The 21779-nt window shown below is 41.1% G+C and overlaps 1 protein-coding gene across 3 annotated transcripts in view; it reads left to right on the forward strand.

The window, feature by feature from the left end:
* The window catches only part of MCF2L2 (MCF.2 cell line derived transforming sequence-like 2), a 130968-nt gene that overhangs the window by 82496 nt on the left and 26693 nt on the right, over nt 1–21779 (forward strand). For all 3 annotated transcript variants that reach the window (XM_063407961.1, XM_063407960.1, XM_063407959.1), the window contains exons 16-21: nt 8530–8596; nt 9742–9857; nt 11138–11207; nt 15852–15944; nt 16451–16543; nt 18758–18883. In XM_063407961.1, the coding sequence (XP_063264031.1) occupies nt 8530–8596; nt 9742–9857; nt 11138–11207; nt 15852–15944; nt 16451–16543; nt 18758–18883 (565 nt within the window). The remainder of the gene's footprint in view (nt 1–8529; nt 8597–9741; nt 9858–11137; nt 11208–15851; nt 15945–16450; nt 16544–18757; nt 18884–21779) is intronic.

Raw genomic sequence — 21779 nt, forward strand, 5'->3', positions numbered from 1 at the left:
CTTGCACCCACACTGAACTTATCTAAATAATTGCACGGTTTGCAGGACAGCAGCAGACAGGACAGAGCAGAGAGATCACTCAGTCCCATGTAGCAAGTGATTCAATGGAGCTGTGATTTATCAATTGCACTGTGCAGTAAATAAATCACTGCTGACTACTTCCTGCATTTAGCAAGCTGCTCATTAACTGGGAATATAAGAACTAGATTTGGAAGATTTGTGACGTAATCATGTTTAGAATTCTGTATTCACTTCTGAAAATTCAGTTTTTCATCCAGCAGGAACATTCTTTCTTTGCATGAGTCTAGAAGGGAATGCTGTTTTACATAGTATGACTTGTCTGTCCAGCAGCTCTTCTGTAGACTCTGCAAAGTTCCTGTGCATATGCAGATTATTCAATACATGGCGGCTGATCTTTCTCTGTAGCCTCTGGTTGGAAGACACTGATGCTTTATTTGCATTTCTAGTTATTACAAGCCTGTCTTCAAATCCTGTTCCCTGGTTAATAGCCGTGTTGGACAAACTAGCATGGACAGTCTTGCCTTTATGGCACCTGACCTGCATTGGAGCCAAACAATGTGACCCTGAGCGTGGTCGTCTTGGTAAAAGTGCCCAAGTTCTATTTGTCTGTGCTGGCTCCCCCAGCAGTCTGTCAGGCCAGACTTTCTGTGTGGGCAGAGGACTCCAAGAGCTCCAACCCCTGCCACAGCCGTGCCTGGTGCAGTGCTCCTTCCTCTGCCAGGCAGCATTGCATCTGCGCCCAGCCCCAGCTCTAGCTACAAACACTGGAGTGGCAAACAAGGCATTTCTCACGTAGGCAAGGCTTGTGTAAGACCTGCAGCAGCCACTGAGGCTGATAAACCAAGCTCCCTATTCTTCTGGGAGAAAAGGAGAGCAATGGCTGTCGTGGATGAGCCTAGAAATCTCTCTGTCCCATTGTATTGTCTTGGACATTCTCCATTAGCAGCTTCTTACAGAAAAAAGTAAGAAACCCAAATGCTGGGTAATACCCTTCCAGTTTCTTGTAATCTGCAATTATGAGAGTTTCATTCTGAGTTTCCTACTGAGTAAAGTGACCCTCTGAACATATTCTCCAGCTGAAGTCTATCCAGCAATTCTCTAAAGTATCTTTCTAAGTTTGGAATATCTTCCAAGGGTGTCTCTTCCTATTTCTCTAAGTTTATCATTACATTCTGCAGGCAGTGTTTGGGGTGTGGCAGACAGGGTTGCCCGAAGTATAGCTTAGTAAATGGATGTGGATGTTGCTGAGAGCTGTGATTCCCAGCCCCTGCTGGGTGGAGTGTGGTAGCTGCAGATGGCAGGATCCTTGCCTGCCCCTCTGGCCCAGATTATCGTGGCTGAGGAAGTGTGACACACAAAAAAGGGATGTTTGTCCTCAGCCGTGGCAGTTCACAACTTACTGACTGATGTAAATGTGCCAAGAAGAGATTAATTGAAGCATAATTTGTGTTCCAGTTACTCTCCTAAACTCCATTTGAGCTTGTCAGAATTTTCTCTCCCTGTTCCCTTGCCATTGTCACGTAGCTAACACCTGAGTTTATTTCTCCCAGGCCCCAAAGAATAGTGATTCTTGAGGATATTTAAAATCAGGGCCCAAGATACACTGGAGTTTGGGCTGGAGGACCATGTATTGTAAGCTGGCACAATGCTGTGTCCTATTGCACGAGGAAGCAGATTTTGCAGGATGGAGTGTCCTTAGGGTTGTATCTCAGACTGAAAGCACAGAACCATAGGATCATTTCAGTTGGAAAGGACCTTTAAGATCAGCAAGTCCAGCTGTTACCCAGCACTGATAAGGCCACCACTAAACCATGTCCCCAGGTGCCACATCTACATGACTTTCAAATTCCTCCAGGGATGGTGAATCCACCACTTTTCTGGACAAACTGTTCCAGTGCTTGAAATACAGACCTTCAAAGGATGAGGCATCATCACCAAACCCATCCTCTCACTTCCAAGTGCAACATGAACTTGCCTGGTCAGTCCTCTCCAACATAAACTCAGACCTGTCCGTAAGATCAATTATTATTAATTTTACTAATAAAACTAATTCTTCATTCTACCCAAATGGCCTTACAACATCTTGCAGAACAAAGCTATCAAAAGCAGGTGTGCCATCAGAATCAAAACCACTGATGCTCTTCTAATGGTTCTGTATGACACAAAATGTCCTTGCAGGGACAGGAAGGGGACGAGTGAGTACCACAGGCATGAGACATGTACCTCACAGCACTATCAGAGGTGCTCTGCAGTAAGAGATTGGGGTGGTGTAGGAATCTGCTCTGTAGGGAGCAGAGTCACAGGATTTAGTGCCTAAATCCTTCCCTGTCCCACCAAGGCTCCCAGCAGCAAGGATTCCCATCTGAGACTACAGAGAATTTTGGAGAGAGGCTGTGGGCATGGTTTAGGTTTAGGTTTACTTAGAGCCTGAGCTCTAGCAGTCAGCATGAATTCTCAGTATAAGCAGTGTCCGTTAAGTTTCCTTTAACCTACTTCTGGTTAACTTTTATATTGCTGGTCTTGTCTTTCTGAAAATTTCGGGGTTTTACCACTATAACTTTTGCTGTTGCTGAAAAAGTACTTTACCACCCTGTGTGGGAAAATCCACAGCATTGTCAGCCCTTATCAGATTTCTTGCTCAATGAGGTCAACTGGTATTTGGATATTGTTGTATTGTGTCTACAAAGGAACGGAAAAAGCATGCAGCATGTAATCTGAAAGTAGCTGCTGTCGCAAAAGTCAGGTTGGGCACAGAAAAAAGCTGTTAAGTGTTTTTTTCAGAAGTCATAATCAATTACATATCTAGAGTTTTACCTGCTCTATTTTCAGCTTTTAAGAAAAAGGCAGCCAGGAAGAAGTTACCACCAGGACATAAAAACCCCATGAATTTCCCACATGAGTAGGGCTTGCAAAATCTGAAGTGCTTAATTTCAGAGGCCTTATCTTCTGAATATCAGCTGTGACTGATATACATATGTATCACTTATATATATATATATATATATATATATATATATATATATATGACTGATATTCATAAGGTATGTTCTAATCATTACTAGCTAGAAACAAGTATGAGACTGTCAGTATTAGTATATTAATTACCTTTACTTTTACGCATATGTGCATGTATTTATATTTATATGCTTTAAAAAGCAGTGAGCTTCCTTTGTTGGCTGGTAAACTTAGGTACCCATACTGGCTTCAGTTCAGCAGATCAAATCCATCCTAAAGCAAGTGTAGTGAAGAATTATGTCTTCCTCCTCTGTCCTCACTTTAAATCCTTTATGCAATATGGTTTGTTGCTGTACTAGATCTGCCTGGCCCTGGGAAATCACCACGTTTTCTTTTGACAGGGTAATATTTCTAAAGAAGAATACTGAAATCTGAGTAAGTTAATTTTGTGGCCTGAATATTAATACTCATGATCTCAAGCAAACAAAGAAATGACATGGAAGTCTGTACAGTGTGGGTGCAACCTGTTAGCCCAGTTACACCAGATATTTCACAAGCATGTGTGTGTAGTAGTTTCTATGGATCTCAATTTACTACCAACCTACTACAGTCTGCTAGGATACAACCTCATACTAATAACTCTTAGCAGTTACACTATTTTTGTATATAAATTATTCTCCTGCTCCTAGCTAACTGATTACTCAATGCTGAGATGTCACAGAGCTAAATATATCTTTATCACCAAACAGAAACAATGCAGCTGCAGGATTAAAACCAAAATCATGAGAGGGACCTGATGGGTGGTTCACAAATACGAGTAGTTGACAAAATATGTGCACAGCTCTGTGGTCTGTTATTTTGGCCCACAGTAAGAACCAGTCTGTAGCATCCACATTGTCTCAAGGTAGCTCAAATGTGGGTTCAGAGATGCATCTTTTCGGTGTAGTTGAGCTGAGAAACAACCTGTGTCACTTTTAGTCCTCTATTCATATAATTCCTTTCTGTAGGTGATTTAATTAATTTACCTCTCCATTAACAACCATGCTCTGGTTCCTATAATGTAGGTCAACTAATTAAGATATATAAAAATATTTCCCCAAGGTCATTTGTTTTGGGAACAATGAATGTGGGACAATTCCTTTTATGTGAAGAGTTCAGATCATTTCAGAAGAAGAAAATATTACAAATGGTGACTTTGGTGGTGAAATATATTTCTAACAAAGATGCAGTCCTTCTGCTTGGAAGAACTTTATGACAACAGGAGCAAATCCATTTGACATTGCAGCAGGCAATTACAGTAACTTCAGTAAAAGGCACTAATTTTGAGATGAGGTGGAGTGTACTACCTAAGTCCCTTATGCTTCTCAAAGTTACTTAGTTGGGTGTTGTTTGCAGCCATGAAATGTGCTTTAAGAACCATTGTTGTTCTTTTGAGGCATTGCTCTCAATGAAGGGAAAAAAAAAAAAGTTGTACATGGCAGAAAAATCAGAACTGTTTTCTGTATCAACTAATACATACTGTATCAACCAACAACGAGTTCTGTTGAAACAAGTGTTCTTACCTCCGGAATGATCTTTTACTCCACTTTAGGGGTAAACTACAGCAACTGACTCATTACTCAAATTTCATTTGAGCTGTTGCACAACCTCAGTTGATAATACTTTTCAGCTGAAAAAGGCCTTTTTAGCACTGTGAGAAATAACAAAAAAAAATCCTCTTAAATGTAATTATGTAGATGGAATGGAAGTTTCTTCTCCTCAGCTACATGCTGTCATCTCTTTTGCTTCACTGGGATGGTTTTGAGATTTTACGACTAGACCAGTCTTAGAATTTCTTGTAGTGATTTCTAATTCAAAACTGGATGTGATATTTATTGCTGATTCTGTTTCAACTGCAACAATGATACTTTCATCATATACTACCTACAAAGAAGATACCAAAGATTGCAAGATTGCAAAAAGTACCTGGTTTTGTTAAATTTTATTTACATTCAGAAACAGAAATTTTACAGTACTTAGAACTAGCCAGAGTTCTGGACGAGGGAGATCATTACCACTGTGCTCATTTTTGCAAGCCAGTGAATTATTCACTCTGACTTCCCTTAAGTCCGAGTCTATCCAATGTTGATATTTTTTCTGTGTTTATGTTTCCATTACACTCCACACAGATTCTTTCAGTGCTTACTATTGTGTTTGAAGGCTGGGGTATTAAAAAAGCCAGTATTTTCAATTTAAGTAGCTCTCTATCTTTATTAGATATATTTATAGAGGTGATGGAGGTGTGTTTTTTATTAATTTATTAAATTTTCAGGTCTTGCATAGCCATTTTCTGCTGCTCTGGCTGTTGAAAATACTCCTGTTTCATCTACTAGGAGTTTTTCATCTCCTAGAACCATGTGTTTTTGTAAGACAGGTATGGAGAGCTCATGCTCAGGTGCCATTTCTGCTGGTTCCACACCTGTCATGCAGTCAGGTTTTCTGCAGCACAATAATTTTGGAGCACCAGTTATGATTGGTTCTTGGGGTTCTTTCCAGACAAGCTCACTGATTTCATTCCAATTGATGGCTTCAGTTTCTCTTCTGGGATAAGATTCCTTATGAGGACAGGCACATGTGATAGCAAATTCTGGCACAGAAACAGGATCTGTGAGTGGAGGTGAGCCAATGAGTTTGTCAGAGAAACACAGCTATGGAAACAAAAATCCTGAATTAGTTTATATTGTCATCTGAGCAGGATGCACAAATAGTAACTGTATGAGGACAAAGCAATTGAGATTTAGCCAGAGGAGATATTAATAGGTTGTGGTAATCTCTAGACAATATTCCTGTTTAGTGTTTTATTATATTGGATGGGGTTTTTTTAAGGCAGCACTTATCACAGCAGAGAAATTATCCTACCAAAATTATTGTGACATAGACTTGGATAATGACCTGACACTTGGAGAATGACCTGGGGAGCTTGGCCAATCATTCAGTTATGTTTCTTTTTCCTTCTGTTAATAAAGAGGAAGGAAGGAGAAAGAGTTTCTGAGATGAAATGATCTGATATGTGTCTGCTTTATGTTCACTGCAGTGAGGACCTTCCTAGAAGTGTGCTCTCAGTTACCCAGAGAAGCCAGCTCAGATAAATACCTACTGATGAAGTTTTGTTGCAACAAAACAATACAGTACACTTATAGCAACAACACTGCTAATTGGTATTTGCACAGCCCAAAGTGATATAAATAGCTGCCTTTGATCTAAATACCAGTACAGGCAGGGGCTGATAGAGAAATACACCTCCAAAAATCAAGGGTGATAATTAATACCACAGTTTACCTCAGTTTCAAGGTTTCACTTACAACCTTGGCTAAAAACAAATCTTTTCTCAGTGCTTTGTTGTCCATTGCAGCTCCTACATTCCCATCCTTGCTGAGGAGCTTCTTCTGTGAAATATTTTTTTCTTCACTGCAGCATGGCATGACTAACTTGCCAGAGACAGCAGTATTGACAAAGCAGAAATAGTTTTCTTATTACTTTCTCCTTCCTTATCATCCATATTGTGCTGGCACTTCAGGGCTTCTCAAAGCTGGGGGTGGTGGAAATTGGCTCAATGTGTGAGATCTGAGCAGTGCTGCAGGGCCACAGGATATCACGGCTGCTTGAGGTGAGAAAAACCTGCTCAAATGACACCTCTCTAAAATCCCCCTTGTGGGAAATGTGGCCTTGGTGTAGCTGAGGCCACAAAGTTCCCTCAGAGACCCAGACCAATCATCCAGCCAAATGTGAGCCACTTGATGCCTTGTAATTAGGTTCCATACCAAGAAGTTTCCTTTGCTGGAGGAACATCTGACAACATCTTATCAGTGAGTCTGTGTGTGATCCCTGCCACAAACACACCCCAGTTCTGCCTGGGGATGGTGGCAGCAGGGGCCCTGCCATACACAGGGCTTTGCCAGGTGGGTGGTGGCCGAGCTCCCTCTGCTAGGACCTGTTTGACAGAGGGAAAGCTGGCCCTGACCTCCTGAGCAGCGTTTCACATCACTGTTTCTGTGTCAGGAAAGCTACTGAGCCAGGTATTCCTGGGACCAGAAGATTCTACCTTTGGCTAGCTCTGCAGGTTTGGTGAATCTCTTGTTTCATTGGGGAAGGAGCGAGTATACTTGAGTAGAATGAAGTTTTACTAGCAACAAGGATGCCTACAGGTAGGACCTTAGGGATTTATCAGATTCTGATCTTTAGGTCAGATGCCTAATCCTTTACCATCCCTGATTGGATTTGTTTGGGAATGATCCTGGTGAGGAGTTATCCATGTGAGAACTGCCCATAAACTTCAGCCAGCTCAGAGTTTTGTTGTGTTTGGACTGCTGCCATGCAAACCTCAAATCCTTGTAAAATTTCTCTGAAATGAATGAACAATACAGTGTGGAAGTTCTCCCCTACCCCTTTGCCTCACACATCCCAATTACCCTGGAAATTACTTCTAACCTAGTCATGCATGTCAAAGGGGAAAAGAGGGTGGAAAGAGCTGCCTGTGACAATAATGCTGTCAATTGTTGAGTCATATTTTTGTTAAATGTGATACTGGCAGCAGGTGTGTGCTGAGTTCCCCTCATTGCCCATGCCAGTCTCAGAGCAGCTCTGGTCCTGGCACAACCAACAGTGGAACATTTTGGGGAGTCTCCCAAACTGGGGACACCTGAGGGGGAGCAGAGAGGGTCACCAGGAGCCCCCAGCCAGTGCAAGAGTGGCCAATGGGGCCTGAGTGTGGCCAGGGGAGCTCTGGTACAGCCCTCACCCTGGTGAGCTGCACTGGTACAGCCTCTGGAGGAGCTGCCCTGAAAACTTCATTTATTACAGTACTAAAGACAACACTTCCTTGATAATATGAGACATCTGATGCAAAAAATATGAGAGATCTAATGCAATTTTATTTTCATATATAATTAGTTATTTGTCCAAAAGTGAATTGGTTACATTCATGTGCTCTGAAATAAGTCAGGCATGGTCAAGATATATGTCTTCAAGTTATCTAGAAGCATTAAACTAATATTAGAAAAGTCCAGAACATAGTAAAAATATTTTACTCTAAGCTACTTTCATGTTTGCAGACTTCTGACATCATCCTGTTGCCTGTTTTTGCATTGTATTAAAGGATGGAAGTGTAGTCACTGCTTTTGTTTATTTTATAAAAGAAATGAAACAGAAACATTAGCATAGCTCTGAAGTATAGTCTCATTTTATTGAGTATTAGTTATTCTTAAAAGGGAAAACGTTTTTTACCTTCTTGGGAGTTTCTTTTTTTTTTTTTTTTTTTTTTTCAGTTTGCAGGTATAAAAATTACAAAAGAATCCGAGGTGAAGTTTAAAATGAGCTGAAAGAAATTACAGTCCAAGACGTGTTTAGGTCTTTTAATCTTATCAACAAGGCACAATATTGAAGAACTGAGAAATGACCTTCAGAGGGTTTTTGTGTGTAGTCAAAGGCATAAGCAGGAATATCTAAGGAATACTATTTTTTTTCTTTCACACATGCTTGGTTAACACCATGACTCTCTACTTTCTTGTCTTTCAGCCACATAATCAATGAGCTGATAGAAACAGAACGGGTTTATGTAGAAGAACTTCAAAGTATAATAGAGGTAAGAAACTCTTCTGAAATTACTTTTTGGTGCTTCGCCTCGAAGTCATCACTGCAGGTGCAAATCCTTCATGGGCTGAGCACTCCCACCTCCTGTTTATAATACACAGCCTGTGTGGGAAAGATAGCTCAGCCTTGGAGATGGAGAATGGGAAGGATGTTTTGAACACCCTTCCTCAGGGCTTAAAGGAAAAGGCGCCTTCTCTGGCCAGAGCCCACAGAATGACAATTTGCATGGTTTGAAAGTTATGGACAGAGAAAGAGTTTATAATGTCTTTTCAAAATATTACCAATATGTCTCAGAAGCAGCAGCTCTGATGTCCATGGGGCCAGACACTAAATTCTGTGAATGTATGCTTGGGAAATGATTGAGAAAAAGGAAGGCACCCCTCCTGCTCTTCTTTATGTCCCATGTGCTTGAACACAGAAAAAAGCACCTCATGCTGCAAATGTAATTCTTGAGCTTGTGAAACTGATAGGATACCAGCATACCCAGTGTGTGTGGAGTCTGAGGTCCTCAATCTTTGGGAGGATGGAAGCTGAGTAGGGATCAATCACGCTTATATTTGGGTGTGACTTTAAAGACATGTAGTTGATTCTTTATTCCATTTGTCCCATGGGAGCTGGCAGCTCTGGTAATTGATATATTACTCTTGAGTTTAAAATCACAATGTTCTTCTCTCAAAGTTATTATTGAAGAAACACAATCCAGTTTTTACAAGAAACAAACAAACAAAAAAATAGTCAATCCAAATACCACAGTTCAACAAATAAATCCAAACTAACTCTTGTGCAGTGAAGCAGGGTAGCAGAAAGATATTTGTCTGTCAGTCTTAGCAGTCTCTGTCCCTACATGACCCAAATGGCTTTTGAATCCTAGACACATCATTTCATCTGTTTTTTATTAACCTTGTGACCTGTTCATTTGTGGTTAAAATGTGTTTGCACAGTTGCAGGGTAAAATCTCTGCGGAAAATCAGAAGCATCAGAAATTCATGGGAGCAACAAAGCACCAGGCATGGGAGAAGCTTTGTTTGCTCTGCAGAGAACAAAAGCACATGGGCTTTGGGGCTTTCCAGTGCCTTGAACACAGCATTTCTTCCCTGCTGAAAACAGGCTGGTTTTATTTTCCACTTTTCTCTGCAGGGGTACGCTTCAGAAATGGACAATCCCAATTTAGTACATCTGATTCCATCTGCACTTCAGAACAAGAAGGACATTCTTTTTGGGAACCTCCCAGAAATCTACTATTTCCACAACAGGTACATGGGAACTGGTGCTTGTCCTGCATCCTCAGCTGCCACCATCACGTCCAGTCCTTTTCTGTTGGTGCTTTGTTGTGTTCCCATGAACACTGGCAGGAAAAGTCATCCTCACTCAGTCTCTGTGTGTGTCCTATAAAGCGTGTGTGTAGAGAACGCCTCTGAGATGATCTGTTTCATCTTTGTTTGGTGAAGATTGTACCCTTTCTGCATTTACTAGTGATTTCCCCTGGCAGGATCCATTTTGAATGTATTTTACCACCTCTCTTGGTACACTGGTAGATGTCACAGGACTAAATCCTGATATTTTTTGTCTGGCAAAACACCTCTGTGAGGAAGTTTTCTTAGTGTTCAGTTTATTTGTCCTGTATTTCTGTTGTCAGATCAGAAGACATTATATATCTGATACTACTTTTCTTTTTTATCCCTCATATAAGATCACAAACCTTTCCAGAAGCCATGTCCGTACTGTGGACAAGGAAATTCAGAGCCCATAACTACAGAATACAAGTTATGAGCAAGATTAACCCTTCTGCAATTTGCTTTCAAAACACTAAGCTTAGGGCAATTTCTATAAATTTCCAGCTTTTCCTAGCCTTGCTTAAGCAAAATTGTCTGTAACCACAGTGGGAATTTAGGAATTCTTTTGAATAATAATTGCCTGTAAGATGTAACAAACAGCTGAACAAAATAAATTTTAAAAAATCCCTTTTGCAAGTCTTTAATATGCCCGAGTACTTAATACATAGGAGAAAAATTATTTTCCAGTTTATATATTATTTTCAAAGATTGTGTCTTCCATTTGGAGAAAGATATTCCTCTCCCTTTGCAAGCCCAGTCTTTCTTTCCCTAGAGTTTTAGTGCATTGACTGTCACTGCAGAAGCCTTTGGACTGCATCCCATATTTTCACTGCTTGCTGATTGAGCAACTGCATCTGGCAGAGCATTCCTGTCTTTTCTAGCTGTTCTGAAAAATCCTCATACCCAAATGGAAAGCAGGTATTTGGGCTACAGATTGGAAATTAGTTTCAACAGCCAGAGGAATCAGATGAAGCAGGTGCTTGTGAGCAGAGAAAATATGATAATATTTGTGATTTAGGGAATCAGGTAACAGCCACATCCCATTTTTCTAAAATATTTCTTGGTGTGTCAGGACTGTTACCTTCCCCATTGAATCCTCATATTTCAAAAATGAAGGCTTTAAGCTGGATTTACACAGAAACTAACACACAATGTGAGTGGGATTTTACATCACTCTGCTCCTTTTTTCTCCCTCTCAGGATTTTCCTTAAGGAGATAGAAAATTGCATTGAAAACCCTGAGCTTCTTGCCCGATGCTTTTTGAAAAGAGTAAGTATCTCCTTTTCCAGCTTTGAATGAGTATCAATAATCTCATCCTACAGTACTTACGGGTGTACTCCCATCTTTTCACTCCGTTTGGTTTTGTGAATGAGGGAAACTCTTCTAAACAGATATTCCCAAATTAAGCTGCAGTTACCAAGCATGTATTCTGATATCTGACCCTTTGCCTGGTTTACTGACAGGAAGAGATCTGTTACCATTGTTTTACAAGTATTTTAAGTCCCATTTAAAAGAAAAAACCCAATGAATAACAGTGATCCAAATGTTTTACGTGCTTTTCGTATCAGACACATCTATAGCAGGAGCCTGGTGTAACCCAGACACCACCCTGCAGTAAATAGAGAACGGGATCCGTGTGGCAGCGAGTTGTTCTGGGTGCAGGCAACACATCCTGTTCCTGCTTTATCTTATCTCTCTCTTCTCTGCACCATTCAGGACACCCGGTCCCCTAGAACTGTCCCAGCAGAGTCTGCTGCTGTCCTTGCAGGGACGCCACCAGCTCCACAAGACTCTGTGAGGTCGATTCCCTTTTCTTCTTCACTCAGCTCCACGAGTGGGACTGTCCCCTCGCAGTGCCCAAGTGCTGCAAGAGCTCCCAGTGATGTCCCTCCTCCACCCCCACCCCCTCTCAGCCTGGCCATTAGTTCTTTCCTGCAACACAACCAAAGGTGTTTGTTTATATAGCACTCCTTCAGGGGCCCTACTAATGAAAAAACATCTGTTTTAGAGGTTTGGTACTGCTTCCAGAGTTTGACAAAACTGTGTGAATAAGGCTCTGTGTGTTGCACAGGAAGTGGAAGAGGCATGAGAAATGGGAAAATGTGTCTGCTGTAGTCAAAGGCACCTCCTGCTGCTACTGTATACTACAGGTAGCATTTGCTGCTTTTCCAGAGCACACATTAAATGCAGACACGTTTGGATGAACCAGTCAGGGGTGCTGAGCACTGCCACATTACTAAGATTTAATGGGAATTATGAGCATGTGATACTTGCAAAGGGTATGCTTCCAATTTACAAACAGGCCAGGCTGGAGAGAATCATACAACTGTAAATATGATTATATGTCCATTGGATTATTTTCTGTTTAACAATGAAGCATTTAGAGCTTGAGTAAATTACACTACTAAGGCATAGGTTGTTATCCTAGGATTCAGATGCTGGGCAGGAAAATACTGTGGTGAAATCATTATGCAAAAGAGGATAAGCAGTCTTTGAAGAATGCAGACCTCTGAAACCCAAGAAATGTAAAATAGTCCATGTGTTGCATATATCCCTAAAGAATGCAGCTAAATAAAAAATCTTGGTATAGAACTGTCTCATGATTCTGCAGAAGGTTCAAATTCCACTTTAAATATTGTAACTTATGTCTCTCTGTAAAAACAGCTGTTAAGCCCAATTCCCTTTACTATTCTACCAATATGAAAACAGCACTGAAGATGGGGTTCAGGTATGAAGTGAAAGAAAACCAGTCCCTCCATCTCCTTAGCTCATCAGTTTCTGTGGCCTGGTCGAACCACACTAAATCTATCAAAGAAGAGGTTAAATCATGCATTTGCTTTCTCCCTATTTCAAATTTCACACTAAGAAAGCACAAGCTTCTCTCTTGGGATGTCTCTGCTCACACAGTAGCACCTTTGATTTGAGAACTCGCCCTTATGTTCTGTTTTTAGAAGAAGCCACATAAAGTCCAGAAATGTGTTGTTTCTGTTGGACTGCCTTTAGGAGGCACAAACAAAAGTCTGGTTGTGTGTTTGTGTTCCCCATGATTTGGCAGCTTTTTCTGCCTTCCTGCTGAGCAGTGGCTTCTGGCTGCCCCGTGAGTTATTGCTGTGCTTGCTGTGACAGGGGGAAACAGAAGCAGCTGCTGTTCCAAGTGATGCCGAGGAAACTCATATTGTTGCAGGTTCTCCTTCTTTGTATCCTGCCACAGCAACAGGCTGGACCTAGGATTAGAAACAGACAGTTTTTTAGATTCATACTTTGAAGAGTTTTACCCTGTCTGATCACACTGGGCCTTTTCAGCCCTGATTCCAGAGCTGCTTGAAAGTATCCTGCAAGCTTCAGTGAGACACCCTGGTGCCAGAGTCACTCCATCCCCTGCCAGTCGTTCCTCTGCCATGTCCCCACACTCCTCCACCTCCAGCAATGCCACCTGATCAGCTGTCACCATGAATGTGCACCCTGCATCCCAGCTGATGGGAGAAACACGCTGTGGAGTCTCTGGCTTCTCTCTGGCTTTGTCTCCTGGAACACACCAGCAGAATCTGGTAAAAGATGAGCCAGAAATGCCTTTCTTGTTCTTCCTCTTACTTTGGCTGACCTCATTTAGGGCATGATCTTCATATGAGCTGAATTACAAGGGAGCCAGCTCAACTTTACCCACATGGCAGCTATTTTGCCATCACCAAGGTGCTTAATCTTGCAGCTCTGTGTGGTCAAGGACTACAGAGCTTTCAAAGACAGGAGGGATGTGCACTGAATACCTTGCAGAATGGGTCTTGTGGTGCTTTATCAGCAACAGGAGGGACACACTGGGCTGGTCAGTGCTGTACAGAGGGCTGTGAAGAAGGAAAGCTTACCAAACAAAGGCAGGGATGCCCAGGATAGAACCAAAGGTGTGTCAGACTCCTTACCAAAACATTCCAGGTGATGTGTCTGGCAGGAGTGACTCACTGTGGATTACCACTGTTCACTTATTCATATTGCTAACTTTATAAAAGGGAATAGTTTAATAGGAGCCAAGGCAGCTGGGGCTTTTGGTCATGCAGGGAGAAAGAAGCATTTAGAAAAGGAATCTACCTGTGAAAGGACAGTAGCAGCTGACCAGAAACCTGTGAGTTGGATTCAAAAGTCTAAATTCTAGACAAATGCAAAAATTATTGATAAATCAGCAGTCAAAAAGATAATTGGAACTGTGTATATATGCCATGTGCATTAGAGCTTCCAGAGCTATCAGGGTCCAAATCAGTGTGGAAAGGAAAAGCTCTATAAGAGAGAGGAGCATGGTATAAAAATACCAGCAAGAAGTCAGAATCTTTGCATGTGAAAATAGAGATGTGTGGAATATTTAGGGCTGGGATTTGAATAATTAGACAATCAATTATTTCTTGGCATTTTAAAGTCTGAGTCTCATTCTATACCAAACACTATTGCAAAACTTAATGCTGTCATTAAATATGTAAGTACCTGCCTGAGCAGGTGTCACTGATTTAGGCAGCAGTGGATTGCACTGGCACAGAGTGGTTCCACTATGGCAAATTACTGGTAAATTGTTGGTTATTGTCCTTTTCTTTAAGTTTAAATTGGTTCTTTTCTTCTGTTGCTAATAGCTGTCTTGCCTTTGCTCTCTCTGTCCTTCTTACCCAGTCCAGTTAGGTTTCTGTGGGCCAGGATGAGATTGTAATGCTTGATTATGCTTGTTCCTATTTTTAGTTCTGTGGGGCTTACCCCGTGCTAACCTCTCTCCACTGCAACACGTACAAACAATTCTATTTTTGTGAAGAAAACGCTGCACCTATTTTGAAACGACACCATTAATAGTCTATGACAGAGTTGCAACAGAAGAGGTTTTTGTATTGCATAATCCCTGACACAGTGTGGTGTTCCATGGCACAGCTCTGATTTCACAGCTGATTCACCAGGGTGATGTCAGGATGGGTCTGGAGAGGAAGACAGCAGCAACACCGATTTCTTCCAGTAGAGAAGGAAATGATTCCCTGCAGCAGGAGTGTGTGGGAACTGCCTGGTGGGCTGAAAGCACAGAGGAAAGATCCAGGAGTTGCTGAGATTTATTTTTGGTGTTTTCTTTGAATTCCTGAGGTCACATCCAGCAGGGGAGGTGCGGATGGAGGTGGGAGGTCGGGCACAGCCAGCCCTGCTCAGTGCCCGTGGGCTGCACAGTCAGCAAGCCCTGGAGCTGGCAGAGGAGCTCCCACCCCTGCACCCACCCACACAGCCCAGGGAGCCCACAGCACACCTCCCTGGGCTCTTGTACAGATTGTATTCACTGAAATCTGTTAGATTTTTGCCATGGACCTCAGTGAGAGCACTTGGAGTGTAGCCAAAGATAAATAAAGTGAATCCACCCACTTCTAAATTGGAGGGGACAGGGTTTAAGTACATCCCCCTGCCTGGCCTGGGACATCAACAAGACAAACCTCCTCCTTTTTAATTTGCCCTTGTACTGTTGAGAGCCAGCACTGTTTTCAAGTGTGTTGAACTGGTAAACCTTAGTCACCTTTAACAATTACAGTCTGTGCCCGTAGTGTTAATAAAATTGTTAATAAAGCTTAAATTTTCAATGTCTCTCTTTTTTTTTTTTTCCCAAACCATCAATTCACCTCCCTGAAAAAGATACCAGTTTTGCTGTTAGATTATGTGTCTTCCGGTCTGCAGTCTCCTTGTTTTGTGTGAAAAGTGAGGAAAGCAATAAAATCTCACTTTCAGGTGTATTTAACTTAACCAGAAGTAAAAAGCAGGTTTGGTGGTTTCAGTATGTTTTTACATACAGAGTTATTCCCATGTAATAATTACTTCATGTCTTAGGATGGAAGGTAAGACAAAGTGTGATTCAAGAAAGACACTCTCTGCTTTCTTTCTCCTTCCCTTAGCTAAACTCTTCTTTTCTTGCAGAAGGAGGATCTCCAAATATATGAAAAGTACTGTCAGAACAAGCCAAGGTCTGAAGCTCTCTGGAGACAGTGTGGAGACAGCATCTTTTTTCAGGTGGAATTTCATTGCAGACTAGCAATGCAAGACACTCAAAGCTTGTTTCCCTTGTGCATCTCTCTTCTTTAGAAAACCTAGAGTAGTACACAGACTGTTCTGCATGCTTCTGAGGCTGATGGCAGGTGCCAGTGTGTGTCAAGGTGCTCTCTACAGGAGACTGGGCAGGCAGAGCAGTGGGTAGATTTCCTGCACAGGAGCCTGGCTCTGTGTGTTATACCCACACCAAACAAGTGCTGGCTTCTTTGCAAACCCCAGCTGATTGCAATCTCATCAGCAGGGAATGCCAGATTTCAACACCAAACTGAACCTAAACATTAGCTCTTGTTTAGATACATTTTCACTGTGGCAAAAGTAACCCGGAAATTCTTATGTAGATGGAACAAATTTCTCTCTCAGTCAATTCACAGACATATAATCTTCAGATTGTCAAATGATAATGATCGTGGTGACTTGCCTGTGTTTCAAGAAACAATTTTATTTTTCTTCCATGCTGTCCCCTACAGGAATGTCAGCGTAAATTGGATCACAAGCTCTCACTTGATGCCTATCTCTTAAAGCCAGTTCAGAGAATCACCAAGTACCAGCTGCTGCTAAAGGTGAGTTCTCCATGACAGTGCAAAGAATTCCAGTGTATAGCTTGTTTTACTCCCAGAATTGCATATCAGTCAGGAGTACCTGGAAGTAAATCCTCACTCAGTTATTCAGCAAATAATAAGCATTTTTTGTTGTAAAATGGTAGAAAACGGCCTTGTACAAAGACTTGTATTTTAGATTGGGAACCACTGATACTTTGTAGTACTTATACTAAGTAATAGCAGTATACTATTATATATATAGCTCTCTCTATATAAAGTAAGATATTTTACTTACTTTTTAAGATAGTAAGTATTTTATTATCTTATTGTTTTATTTATCTTTAAACAGAAATTGAGCTTGGCTTTATTGTATAACTGTATGATCGTACAATTTGAAAACAGGAACTGATGCCTTAAATCCTATCTTTAACATCCGTCCCTGTTCAACAAAACTCTTTCAGCTCTCTGAACTGATGTTTTCCCATGGTTGTGACTCAAACCTTTCAGAGGGAGCCACTCCCTTTTACTGCTTCTTTTTAAAAGACACAGCTAGGAACAAATTGTCTGTAATTTTTCCACAGGGTGAATATGTGAACTTCCTCTTGATTTGGCTGGAACCATGAGTGGTCCATGCTCGAAATTCTGGTCTGAACTGGGAAGTAGAAAACATACACTCAAAGCAATAATGTGTTTTTCTTGTTAAGGTGCTGGCTTAAAATTCTGTCTCCATCTACTCAGTTCTTAAAATTAATATTTACTGACTTTCCCTATGGGAAGGTCATGAAGATGAATTACATACTGTTCTCAAGCCTCTGGGCTTAAACTAGTGTTATGTTCTGTCATGAAATTTAGCATTGAAATTTGCAATGAAGATTTTCGGTTGCCATTTAACTTGCTAATAGCTACTATGTCTCTGCTCAAAATGTGCCAGTATAAGCCATGGGAGGACCTGGTTGGCCATTCTTGTACAGTATTTCTGTGAACTGCTTATTAACTTCATGTAAAACTATAGAATCCAAATATTGAACATGGATATTGACAAGGATGCAACTTCTCTGACTCCAGTAAATTTACATCAACATGGTCCAGAAATAAATTTGAACTCTATTTCTTGAAACTATTCTGTGAGAAGGGAAAAAATGTCAAAGTCTCCAGGAAAGCAAAAGTAAACCAGATTTTACTTTTAATTTGAAATATGATTGTAAATAAACCCAAGATTAGATCGAGGAGTAAAGTTCTCAAGCAAAACAGGTCTCAGCCATTGGGGTTTGAAGCTGGTCAGACCAGTTTCATACTCAGTAACAACACATTGGCACTGCCATTTACTTTGTCAGGGTTTATGAGATCTGGGAAGATGGTGCACTCCTTCCCTGGCTGGAGGAGCATTTAAAAGTGGAGTGTAAAGAAATGGAAGCCAGTGAAAAATTGATAACAAAGCTTAAGAAGCTGTGTGCTTTGAGTGGTGGGCAGACTGGATTTGAATTTTGGGTCACAATTATTGCAACCCTCTGGTTTCAATCAGTTTAGCTAATATGCTCATGCTGATAAAAGCAGCATGCTCACTGTACAGAGATCCATCCTCATCCTAGAAAATGTGCAGCAGGTGCTGTAGGAATCCTGCTTTTACCTTCTAATCCCTGGTTACCCAAGCACTTGGGTAGAGAGGAGAAATGGCTGCTGCTTGGGGTTTGCAGGAACTATATTTTTGCATTCCTATTTTACAGGAACACAAGTGCCTCAGCTCTTGGATTAAAATATTTCCAAACTGAAAATGTGGAATGTCTAACCTGCCAAATTCAGACCAGAAATTAATTCATAATTTTAACAGTGATAGCATGTACCTTGTGGAACTAATTGCAAAAGAAAATGGGGAATTGTATAACACCTGAAATAATTATATTGAGTTTCTTTTCTAGCACATATGATGAAAAAAACCCCACTGGATATAATTCTATGACATGCAAGGAGTTCTTTGTAAATATGTCAGAATGGTCCTGTCTCATCTTCAATGAATCCTTTAAACTTGAAAATGTTCAAAAGATGAAAATGTGTGTCCTCAATGACCTCCCCAGTGAATGTCATATTTGGGTTATTTTTTTAGTTTTTTTGTTCCTCTTTTGTTTTCCTGTAGTTCTGCTACTTTGTTTATGCAACACCAATTCCAGGGAGGATTGTCTTACAGTGTCTTCTGGTGTCAGAAGTTCTCAAGTATTCCCCGTATCTTTTTTAAATCAGGAAATGCTGAAGTGTAGCAAGAATTCAGAAGGTACTGCTGAATTGGAAGAGGCCCTGGCCACGGTGCTTGATATCATCAAATCAGTAAATGATTCCATGCACCAGATAGCAATCACAGGATATGAGGTAACTGCTGCTGCTGCTGCTCTGCTCTGAGCCATCCTGTGCTCCTGTCCTCACTGGTGATGCTGTGCCACGGCTGGTGCTGTGCTTCACAGAGCTGTGCCACATTCCTGAGGGATGTCACTCAGTTGTGATGACCAAAAATACATCTCAGCACACCTGGCACGTGGAGCTGAGGTGTGAGTGTGGGACACAGGGGCAAATGCAGGACTTCTGAGTCATTGCACCCAAAACTCGTTTGTAGGTGAGAGGTAAAAGTGTGGCAGAACTAACTTAAGAAATTTGCTGAAACTTTGTGACTCCTGTGCAACTCAAGTGTTTTCAAGTTTTTTGCACTTGGGGAGAAAAATTTGGCTTTCATTTAAAGTGGGTAATGGAATCCATGCCAGTGATTGGCAAGCTTGTTATCTGACATGTGAAATAACAACCACAAAGGGCACAAATCAAAGGGCACAAATATATATCTCTGGAGACGCTCCATTGAAGTCATATGACTTTCAAGAACTAGCTGACTACATAAAATGAGCCCTTAAGTGAGAAGTGGAAGTGATTGACACCTAAAGGAGAAACAAGCCTGGCAAAATGTGGCCTGAGAATCATGTGGTTGCCTATTTTGAAATAGCTGCAGGGTGAAAATGTCAAGAAAGAAACAATATACTGAGTATTGTTCAAAGAAGTGTTACATCACAGCAAAGGCTTTAATCCAGAAAAACTATTTTGTGAAATCTGACTTCCTGAGAAGGTGCTGGGGTCTATACAGACAGTGTCTGGGTGGGAAGAGTTATTCTGTTTTTCAGGACGGGATTGGCTTCAGGAGTTTAATTTCTATAGTTCTGTTTTGTGCAAGTGCATCTGCATCTGGTAGCTGCAGACTTGAACTAGTCAACATAGGCATGGGAAGCTCATGGATACAGCACACCTTTTACCTCCCCAGTTTCCACTGTTTCTTATTCATTCCCAAAGAGAGAGGTAGCTTTCCTCCTATGTTTCTCAGTTTAAATGTCGGTACTTACAGGAATTTAGCAAAAAAATTGTTTTGAAACAGTTCTGTAAAGGGAAAGGAAGAAGAGCTTCTCCAAGATAGGTAACATCCTGAGCAGGGAGGATTTATCCAGATTCCTGTCCATATAAATGTTGAATCATCCTTTTGCCTATTCCTTGCTTAAAGTGGGAGTAGTTTTGTACTCAGGAATTCAACAGAACATTCCTGTTCCTTTTCAACTCTTACTTTTGAATTTTACAGCATTTCAGGAAATGCCAGATAGTAAGGGACTAGACTAGAGTCTCTAATCCAAGGACTAGATTTTTCCTCTGCCTTCTTAGCTGAACTGCAAAACATGGCACAGTGGGACATGGCCACTGCTTAGCTCAGTGCTGACAGCATTCCTGAGATGGTTTGTTACATGATTATTAAATGGGGTGAAAGTGTGAAAGAGGATGCACCCAATAATTTCTTCTCCTGTTCCACCTGTCCCAGGTGCTCAGCTGTGGTGCCAAATAAACACCTCCCATAGACAGTGAAACCACTCCCTATCTTGTGGAGCCTTTCCCACACAGCCATGATAGAAATACTTGCTGAAAAACCTTTCAGAGAGAAACATTGTGCCAGTAGGAAAGCAGGTTTTGTGACAGCTGATGAATGCTCCCAATTGCGTAGGAAATTCTGTTTATTGGACTTGGACACATGCAGATTTGAGGAGCTGAACTCTTGTGTGAGAAATTGCTAACATGTAAGTCTGGGGTTGATTTGGTGTATGTTTTTTATTTTTAGGCAAAACCACAGGAAAAAAGGTAGCTTGGAGAGCAGAAGTTTTAGATGTGTTTCCTACTTTTGATGAGAGATTCTTATAAATTATCTAATGTATCGCTCATCTTCCATAACCATGGGATACCATGTATTGCTCTAACAGGGAATAATGATATTTGAGATAGTGATCAAATCCTCCACTTTAAATAAGCTTCCTTTAGGATAAAATCTTGCTGTCCACTGGCAGAAATTACCAGAAACAGTGTCCTCCTCTTTGCTGCCTACACTGAAGAGAGTGCACTGCTTGTGGGCTGATATTCAAAATCTCCCGTGGGATTGCTGCAGACTGCCACCATCTGTCTCTTTGTCTCTGCAGTGGCAGCCTCCCTCTTAACTCATTATTATCCCAATCCCAGATTCAAGGTTGGAGAGACAGGCCTGTCAAGGGTTGAACTGAGCCTCTGGATCTCAGTGCTGTATTGAACTGAGCCTGGGGTCACAGGAGCCTCTCACCATTGTCAGAACCATGTAGAAAATATGCTTTTTATTTGTTTTTTAATTTAGCATTGCATATCAATGTGCTTTTCACAGGCTTGCAGTTTATAGCTACATGCACATATAAATACAAACACCCACAGTCCTGTATGCATAAAGATCTAATTCTGTATATTAGAGATGACAGATTTATCTAAATTGCTGAAGTTTTCTGAATGGTTTGGAGAGTCTAATAATACCATGATCTATAGTGTAAAAGTACCTAATTAAGCTCTGGTTTTACAGTTGAATGTAGGGTAGAGGAGGGGGAATGAAAGGGAGAACAGGTTGCAATTTTTAGTAGAAGAAATTAGACATTCCCACTTGGACCCAACGTTTTCACCTTATAATCAACAGAACATGCAAATTTTGAAAATGAGTACTTTAATAATGCACTGCGCTTATTCCCCCAACTTATTATACAAAGCACTCCCAGGAAAACTTGCTGTTAAGATAATTATGATCACTATTTGTTGAATTCCATTACCATAGAGAACTTGCCATGTCTTATATCCACGTTACACCACTTTTAACATGGAACTGCTCTGGTGGCATCTGAGCTAAATATTTATATTGGTTGAAGTATTTACCTATCAGTGGTCTTCAGACAAGATGTTT

This window comes from Prinia subflava, chromosome 11, assembly GCF_021018805.1.
Source record: "Prinia subflava isolate CZ2003 ecotype Zambia chromosome 11, Cam_Psub_1.2, whole genome shotgun sequence".
NCBI classification, from domain to species: domain Eukaryota; kingdom Metazoa; phylum Chordata; class Aves; order Passeriformes; family Cisticolidae; genus Prinia; species Prinia subflava.